Source organism: Halichoerus grypus, chromosome 11 (genome assembly GCF_964656455.1).
Source record: "Halichoerus grypus chromosome 11, mHalGry1.hap1.1, whole genome shotgun sequence".
Taxonomy (NCBI): domain Eukaryota; kingdom Metazoa; phylum Chordata; class Mammalia; order Carnivora; family Phocidae; genus Halichoerus; species Halichoerus grypus.
The window spans coordinates 77,346,076-77,355,837 of NC_135722.1; the positions used below are offsets into that span (position 1 = coordinate 77,346,076).

A 9,762-nucleotide genomic window follows, 5' to 3' on the forward strand; every position below is an offset into this window, starting at 1 on the left:
AAAAATATATCCCATGGAGTTCTATATATACTTTCTAGAGAAAGATAAGAAAGAAAATGATGTCTTTTTCTCATAACTGTCTCCTTAGATCCACTAGTAATAATAAACCTCAGATTGAAGGAGAAGATGTGTGAACATAGGTTAGATAGTAGTATGGAGTGGAGGGCTAAGGAAAACCCTGCTTTCAGATGAATATCTCTCCCACACTTTTGGTTAAAGGATCAAAAAAAGGATCATTCTTGGTCAGATGCACTGTTTAGAATAATTACTTGTGGGGCATCATTCAACTCTTGGTTTCTGAGGCCAACATAGGCATGTGAGCCCTCTGTGGCCGGAATTGTTTGTGTGCTGTGGCGCACGCAGGGTAAGGTCGGGAACGCCCAGGCCTGAGAGGGGGAAAAGTCTCCCTCGCCTTGTTGTGTGCCTATGCCTCAGGCATCCGGTCAGCTGAGAAATGGCTCATGATGTTTTGAGTAATCTTGGGCACATTGTTCCTTGTGACGCCCACCGAGGAGAGTGGCTTCGTGTGCGGGGATGTGATGATCAGATAACATCCTGCTTCAAATGTATATGCGGGGTGTTGTCTGATCTCAGCATTCCTGCATAGGGTTTGATTTTATGTAGTTTCGGGGAATGGGTCATAAGGTACCTTTGCATAAGAACTGATCAGAGAATGAGATTTACTTAAGATATGTAATTATTCCGGTGCAACCGAATTTGATTTTGTCCTCTCTTGCGTAAAGAAGTATCGGGATATCTTAATGCTTACATTGTTAATCAGTAACAATATATTTTGATTGTAAAGAGCATAAAAGATGTCAAGAAATAAACGGCAGTATGCAGTTGCAAGTGCTGCCTTTGCTCTGCATCCCCTGTGTCCCGGTGATTTCGCGACCCTTACCCAGGGACCCCAACGCACTAGACGTTGACAATTGGCGCCCGAACAGGGACCCTGAAGGACGTTCAGGAAGGGTGAGTAATTTAATACAATACAGGGTCATGGGACAAGAAACCTCTACTCCTTATGTTCGAATGCTGAAGCATTCACTTGCTGTCTATGGCATTACTGTCGCTTCTACTGATATTGAGATGTGTTTGAAAGTGGTTCGAGACTGGAATCCTTGGTTTCCCGAGGAGGGCTCCCTGGAGGTGGATAATTGGCGGCGGGTCCGCCATAATGTAGAAAAGGCCATGAGGCAGGGGGAAAAGATTCCTGTACGATTTTGGTCCATCTGGTCGATTATATTTACAGTGTTAAGAGCAATGGAGGATGATCGCACGGTTGAGAATTTTCAGAAGGAAGTGGCTCCTTCGATACAGGACCTTCCCCTTGATACAGATGAGAAAAAGGCAATAGAAAAGGATGCCTTTAAGCTTGCACTGCCTCGCGAACCTAATGAGTGCGATAGCGATGAATCGAAACTGAAAGTAACGTCGGATCCCGAGACCGAGCACTTATGGAAGGTTTTTCAGCGGGTCATGACCATGGCGGGAGAATCTAAGAAAAGGCCTTCCGCTCCGCCTTTGCCGCCCGCGCTAGCCTTTTCTCCCAAAAATCCTTTTCTTTCTGCTGCTTTAGCTGAGCTTGATGCGTTAAAGGATAATGACGATGAGAGTGAGGATGACAGACCTATCTTTGCCTTTCCGGTTATTAGGCCTCCCCCGGTCCAGGGAGTAGCACAAGCACCATATTATGAAGGTATTTCAATAGATGATATTGGTCGCTTGAGAAAGGCAGTGACTCTATATGGACCGCAATCACATTATGTCAAAGAGCTACTTCTAGGTATAGCTCGACATTATAATAATTTTGCTCCAGAAGATTGGAGAGTCCTTTGTAGAGCTCTCTTAAAGGAGCCTGAATATCTGCAATGGCAGATGTGGTTCTCCGAGCTCTGTATGGATCAGGCTCGTCAGAACGCTTTAAGTAACAATCCTCGGGTCCAGGCTATAACTTATCAAATGTTGGCGGGAATAGGTCAATATTCTGATATTGCTGCTCAAGTTATTACCCCTGAAGAAATCCATGATCAATTACGGGAAATTAGTTTAGAAGCTTGGGATCGTATTCACCCAAAAGGAGAACATTATGGATCTTGGACTAAGGTTATTCAAAAGACTAACGAGCCTTATGTCGAGTTCTTATCACGATTAAAATTAACCTTGGAGAGAACTGTCATAGGGGAAGAAGCTAGACAGCAGCTGTTAAAACTGCTGGCATATGAAAATGCTAATGAGGATTGTAAGAGAATTATATTGCCTATTAAAGATACAGGAGATATTAATGCTTTCATGAAGGCCTGTAAGGATGTTACATCAGAGAGTAGAAAGATGCAGCTGTTTGCTGAAACAATGGCCACTACCTGGCATTCCTTGCAATCTAAGCAACTCGAGAACATGAAATGTTTTGGTTGCGGTCAATTAGGGCATTTGAAAAGGAACTGTAAAGAAAAGAAACCTGACAAAGGGCGCGGACCTGGAATTTGTCCACGATGTAAGAAGGGAAAACATTGGGCTCGAGAATGTCGCACTAAATTAAATACAAGTTTTGCAGAAAAGCCGCAGGGAAACTCGATTTCGGGCCCTACCCCGGGCCCAGGACAAATGAACAGGGGAAACCAACCATATTCTCCCTTAGCCCAGCTACCCAACACAGTGCCGCAGTGGACATACCAGCCATAAGGCCATTTACTTTAAAAGGAGGGGATAGACCTCAGAAAATTCCTACTGGAATTTATGGACCCTTACCAATTGGCACTTTTGCTCTATTAACAGGTCGCTCTTGTTTGACATCAAAAGGAGTGACTGTTCACTTAGGTATAATTGATGCTGATTACAGAGGAGAAATTCAAGTTCTTATGTCTTCCCTAGTTGATGTGTCCTTTGAAGCAGGAGAACGAATTGCCCAGTTATTGTTATTACCCTATCTCCCCATAGGTCAGACTACCGCTGTCAGGCATGGAGGGTTTGGCAGTACGGATCAAAAATGTGTTTTTTGGGCTACACAAATAACTCGTATGCAGCCCTTGATGACAGTTAAATTGAATACGAAAGATATTACTGTCTTGTTGGATACAGGGTCAGATATCACTATTATCAAAACTGTTGATTGGCCTGAAAATATCCCCTATAATGAGATTCCTTGTCAGATAAAAGGAGTTGGCAAGGCACCTGTCCGAAGTATTGGCTTAGCCACTCAATTTGTAACATTTACCTCCCAGGATGGGCAACTGGCCGTGTTAAAACCATATATTTTAGATGTTCCTTTAAATATTTTAGGCCGTGATGTTTTAGAACAGTGGGGAGCTCACCTGGAATTTTGATTATAGATGGAACCTATTAAAATATTATGGAAATCCGAAGATCCCTTGTGGATTGAACAATGGCCATTAACTAAGGAAAAATTGGCTGCTGCACACCAATTGGTAAGAGAGCAATTACAAAAACAACATATTGAACATTCCACTTCTCCGTGGAACTCTCCAATTTTTGTCATAAAGAAAACTTCAGGTAAATGGCGTTTACTTACAGATTTACGTGGAGTTAATAACTCCATGTTCCCCATGGGGGCTCTCCAGCCTGGGGTACCTTCACCGGCTGCCTTGCCGAGGGATTGGCATACAATGGTAATTGATCTACAGGATTGTTTTTTCACTATCCCTGTACATAAAGATGATAGGAAGCGTTTTGCCTTTTCACTTCCTTCTATAAATAGGCAGGGACCTCACCAAAGGTTTCAATGGAAGGTTTTGCCTCAAGGCATGATGAATTCCCCTACGATGTGTCAACTTTATGTTGACGCTGCCTTGCGTCCCGTGCATCAAAAGTGGCCTCAGGTGTATATAGCTCATTATATGGATGATATTTTGTTTGCTAGCCCCCATCAAAATGAGTTAGAAGAAATCTTAAAATTATTGCCAGAGTATTTTATTCCTTTTGGATTGGTAATTGCTCCAGAAAAAATTCAAAAAGGAAGTATTATAAATTATTTAGGATATGTGATAGAAAGAAATACTGTTAGACCACAAAAAATAGCTATACGAAGGGATAATTTGAAGACTTTGAATGATTTTCAAAAATTATTAGGAGATATTAATTGGTTACGGCCATCTTTAGGTATCCCTACTTATCAATTACATAATTTATTTGATACATTACAAGGAAATTCTGATATTCATAGTCCCCGACAGCTTACTGCGGAAGCAGAAAAGGAATTACAATTTGTGGAAGAAAAAATTAAATCCGCTTTTCTTACTCGCATTGATCCTTCTTTACCCTTGACAATGTATATTTTAAATACATGGCAATATCCCACAGCTATTATTGGACAAAAGGAGTTGCCTGCTGAATGGATTTATACTAGACATCATTTTTCAAAAAATATCACTCCTTATGGTATTCAGATTGCATATTTGATAGAACAGGCTCGAGATAGAGCTATAATTATGACCGGATGTGATATTATGGATATAATTATTCCTCTTTCTAAAGATCAATTTTCATTTTTGTTACGGAATATAGAGGAATTACAGATTGCCCTTGCAGGGTATGTGGGACAAATTAATTACCATTTTCCTAAAGGAAAATTATGGGATTGTTTTCGTAAACAAGAATTTATTATTCAGGATATAATTAGTGAACAACCTTTGGTTAATGCACCCACTGTGTTTACAGATGGGTCAAAAACTAAAAGTGCATATTGGACAACTAAAAGGTATTGGGTTCAAAATACAGATTTTAATTCAGTCCAACAAAATGAATTATTTGCCATCGCCCAAGTATTAAAAGATTTTCCCTCGGCTGTGAATATTCTTGCTGATTCAGCATATGCTGTTGGGGTCGTTAAAAATGTATATACTGCCGTGGTATGTTCTAATAAGTCCAACCTACTTAGTTTATTTTTACTCTTACAAACTTTGTTAAGAAATCGTAATACTCGTATTTATGTAACTCATATTCGCTCTCATACTAATCTTCCTGGTTCCTTGGCTTATGGCAATGCTCAAGTAGACGCTTTGGTGTCATTTGCATCTGCAGACGAGGAACATAATTTATTGCATACCAATGCTGGTAGATTACATGTTCAATATAAAATTCCTTATCGTCAAGCAAAACAAATTATAAAACAGTGTCCTATTTGCAGACCTTTACACTTACGTGCTGTAAAAGCTGGGGTTAATCCTCGAGGAACTTATGCCAACGAACTTTGGCAAATGGATGTTACTCATGTGGCACAATTTGGTCGCTTATCTTATGTACATGTTGTAATAGATACTTATTCTCAATTTATATGGGCCACAGCACAAATGGGTGAAACTACACAACATGTTATTACTCATTTATTAGAAACGTTTGCTGTGATGGGTTTACCTTCCAGTATCAAGACAGATAATGGGCCAGCATATAAAAGTAAAAAATTTCAAGCTTTCTGTTTGCAATATGGTATAATGCATAAAACAGGCATTGAATATAATCCCCAAGGACAGGCCATTGTGGAGCGTGCACACAATACTTTAAAATTGCAAATTAAAAAATTAAAAAGGAGGAAAACAGATCATATATTATCATTTACTCAATCTAATGCACGTTCCATTTTGTCACAAGTATTGTTTACATTGAATTTCTTGAATCTTCCGCAGGGAGATATTCTCTCGAGAGCAGAAAAACAGTTCATAGAGGGAGAGACGGCTCCTCTTCCCTTGAATGAACATATATGGTTTAAGCCCGCTGCGGATGCAGAATGGCAGCCAGGAGTGTTGCTTTATAGAGGGAAAGGTTATGCTTATGTTTCCACAGAAGATGGACAAACCTGTTCCTGGCTCCCGGCAAGGTGGATCCGGTCACGAACTAATTCGGACGGCTGTCAGGCGACGCATGAAGGCCCCGAGAGTGCATGAATCGTTGTTACAAGCTGATGAATCTCTCCTGCAAGCTATGGCTCACTTACATTTGGATAGGCGTCATCATTGGCGGCCTCCGCCTCTTGCTTTACCCACTTGGGGGCATATTAAAAAGCTTGCTGGGGAGGGACAGAAAATCTTGAAGCAAACAAGGAAGCCTTGTACACCTGAGCATTTGTTCTTGGCCATGTGCGCTTTGCTTACTATGTCATCCCCTCCTATTGAGGCGACTAATGTAAGTTATTGGGCTTATATACCTAACCCACCTATGATGGAACCTGCACCTTGGGGAAGTGCAAATATTCCCATTTATACCTCCCCGATGATACTTTCGCCTCCTTGGAAGAATCTGACTTATCTTAATCAGGATGACGGTACCTTTTTTAATTTCCTGCATAGAGGGGATGGTCCATATATTTGCTTGGGTCCCTCGCCATGTGTAAATATGAATTGGCAGAATTGGATTTTACCTGGACCAATGGTTAATTCCTCTCGCACTCAATTACAGAGGCTTGAAGCATGGTCTCTTAATATGACCTGGGGAAATGTCACCTTTGATGAATTTCCCTCGTTCCCTGCTTGTCCTGATTTTACTTATATTGGAATGGCCTATAAGCCATTTAAATGGCAGGAATGTGTTGGTAGGTTTGCAAAATATTATAAGGATCTGCTTATGTGGGGACCATATGGTCAATTTTTACAAAATTGTTCAGAGTGGGATGTCTTGCGCTGTAATTTATCCTTGTCTTATAGGATGCCCCCACGGAACCGATGGAATGAATCTGTAGTAAATCATCGATTGATGGCTTGGGGAGATGGCGGCATCGCAGACCCTCGCATATCACATCAAAAATTTCCAGATCATATTCAAACACACTTATGGAAAGTTGCAGCTGCGCTTAAGACTGTCAGACTTTATAATGGAACCTTTTCCGGCACAGCAAAGACTGCGTCGGCTTATAATTTCACCATTTTTAAAGAAATTAATGTAACCGCATGTGTACCTTTACCATATCTAATTTTGATAGGAAATTTTAGTTTTAATGATGGAATTAGCTGTATTAAATGTCGATTGTATTCTTGTATTAATAGTTCTATAGAATTTAAACCAGGATATTCTCTTATGATTTTGCAACAACGCTCTCATATTTGGCTTCCGGTAAATTTAGAACGTCTATGGGCTCAAAATCCAGTGGATGCTCTGGTATTGGAATTTTTCAGGAAAGTTTTAAAACGAACTAAACGATTGATTGGTATTGTTGTAGCGGTCATTCTAAGTTTAATTACGGTAACCACATTAGCCACTGTTTCTGGAATTGCGTTACATACATCTTTGCAAACTAAACATTTTGTAGAAAATTGGCACCGTGATTCACGGGATCTTTGGCTTTCCCAAACTATGATTGATACTCGTTTGCAAACGCAGATAGATGTTCTTAGACAAACTGTTAGTTGGTTAGGGAAGAAGGTTTTAACAATTGAAAGACAAATTTGGTTGCGTTGTGATTGGAATTCCACATCCTTTTGTATTACTAATTTAAGATATAATGAATCTCAACATGATTGGAGTATTATCCAGAAATATTTAGAGGGCAATTCATCGGTGACAGATATGATTAATAATTTGCATACTAATATTCAGGAGATATTTGGAAAACCCTTTGAGAATGAGGATGCTGCTACATTGGCTCAGTCGTTTTTGAAGCAATTTGAAGGACTAGACCCGAAGGGAATTATTCAGAGCTTAGGGCATACCGCTGGAGGAATCGGAATTTCATTAATTTTTGTTATATGCTGTTTTCTGTGCATGTATGTATGTTTTGTTCGACCTTCCCGGAAGTCTATTGCCACCCTTTGGTGGGCGTTTCTTTCTAAACAAAAGAAAAAAGAAGGAATTGAGGCCAACATAGGCATGTGAGCCCTCTGTGGCCGGAATTGTTTGTGTGCTGTGGCGCACGCAGGGTAAGGTCGGGAACGCCCAGGCCTGAGAGGGGGAAAAGTCTCCCTCGCCTTGTTGTGTGCCTATGCCTCAGGCATCCGGTCAGCTGAGAAATGGCTCATGATGTTTTGAGTAATCTTGGGCACATTGTTCCTTGTGACGCCCACCGAGGAGAGTGGCTTCGTGTGCGGGGATGTGATGATCAGATAACATCCTGCTTCAAATGTATATGCGGGGTGTTGTCTGATCTCAGCATTCCTGCATAGGGTTTGATTTTATGTAGTTTCGGGGAATGGGTCATAAGGTACCTTTGCATAAGAACTGATCAGAGAATGAGATTTACTTAAGATATGTAATTATTCCGGTGCAACCGAATTTGATTTTGTCCTCTCTTGCGTAAAGAAGTATCGGGATATCTTAATGCTTACATTGTTAATCAGTAACAATATATTTTGATTGTAAAGAGCATAAAAGATGTCAAGAAATAAACGGCAGTATGCAGTTGCAAGTGCTGCCTTTGCTCTGCATCCCCTGTGTCCCGGTGATTTCGCGACCCTTACCCAGGGACCCCAACGCACTAGACGTTGACAGGTTTCAGCTCAAGTCATTATCTCAGGGTCTTGAGATCAAGCCCCAACTGGGGCTCTACTCGAGATTCTCTGCCCCTCTCACTCATGCTTTCTCTCTCTCTCTTTCTCTCAAAAATACATATATAAGGGATGCCTGGGTGGCTCAGTCAGTTAAGTGGCTGCCTTTGGTTCCAGTCATGATCCCAGGGTCCTGGGATTGAGTCCTGCATCAGGCTCCTAAGGAGTCTGATTTTCCCTCTGCCTGCCTCTCCTCCTGCTTGTGCTCTCTCTCTGAAAAATAAACAAATAAAATCTAAAAACAAAACAAAACAAAACATAAATAAATCTTAAAAAAAAAAAATAACTACTTGTAATGTGGTAACTCTTGAATCACCACCTAGTGACTGAATCGTTCTTATAATCTCAGCTATCAACTCTCGTTTTCTGTAATTCTGCACCTTTCTTAATCAAGTTATTGTTCTGGGAAAGTTATCACTTCCTTGAAGATTGAGTTGTTCTTCAGCTTATGTTTTTTCTCCAAATTTCTTTTTTTCTCATGATTTTTCCTCTGGGTTAGTATTTTCTAAAGACAACCCCAATTCTGCCTATTACTTTTGAAAAGAGCTATGCTTAACAAGGATATTACATTTTTTCCTGAATCAATTTTGCAACAGTTTGGGCAAATTTTTTTTCCTTTTTATATAAAATCTAAACAAAATAAGAAACCCATAGAAAAGCTAAAGACAGGAGCACATATCACTGACTCCCTTAGGAAGCCTTGGATTTTTAGTTCTATCTTCAGGTCATTCAAGTACATGGTTATCTCTTTGTACAATTTTCCATGGATCTGCCTGAAGTCAATGTCCACAATGGTTTGTAACCCTTCCATGGTGGCTCTGTCCACAGAAAAGCTCATTCCAGCAACCTATGGCTCCACAAGCTCCAGCCTATACAAATGTCCCAGTAGTCCATCTGTAATTCAACCCTCCCTGGGCAAACAAGGCAGAATACCAATGGAGCTGGTCTAAGGAAGGATAGATATAATAAAGAATGGGAATTTCCCATGTGTCCAGTGCTCCCTCCTCCCTATTTTATTTTTCTCTCCTCACTCTCTAAAACAACAACAACAAAAATGAGTTTTTAAATATAAGGAAATATAGAGAGAACAAAACAATGAGAACCCATATATCCACTACCCAGAGTCAATAATACTTAAGATTTTTACTTTTTTTGTCTTTCTCTCCCATTTTCTCTTTTTTTCCCTGAAATAGTTCAAAGTAAGTTACAGATATTTTGACACTTTAGCATGCATCACTAAAAATTAAAACATTCTCCTCTTCCATTATCTTATACC

General features: G+C 40.3%; 1 protein-coding gene across 2 annotated transcripts; it reads left to right on the plus strand.

Annotated features, from left to right (window-relative positions):
- The first annotated feature begins 462 nt into the window (after positions 1-462).
- LOC118518830 (endogenous retrovirus group K member 13-1 Env polyprotein-like) lies at positions 463-8,366 on the plus strand. 2 transcript variants are annotated; one of them, XM_078058727.1, is made up of 2 exons: positions 463-972; positions 5,797-8,366. In XM_078058727.1, the coding sequence occupies exons 1-2, from the start codon at positions 838-840 to the stop codon at positions 7,816-7,818; spliced, it is 2,157 nt and encodes a 718-aa protein (XP_077914853.1). In that variant the 5' UTR covers positions 463-837; the 3' UTR covers positions 7,819-8,366. The 2 variants fall into 2 exon arrangements, with proteins under 2 accessions (XP_077914853.1, XP_077914854.1); XM_078058728.1 differs by having other exon boundaries at positions 835-972; positions 5,640-8,366.
- Positions 8,367-9,762: the final 1,396 nt, after the last annotated feature.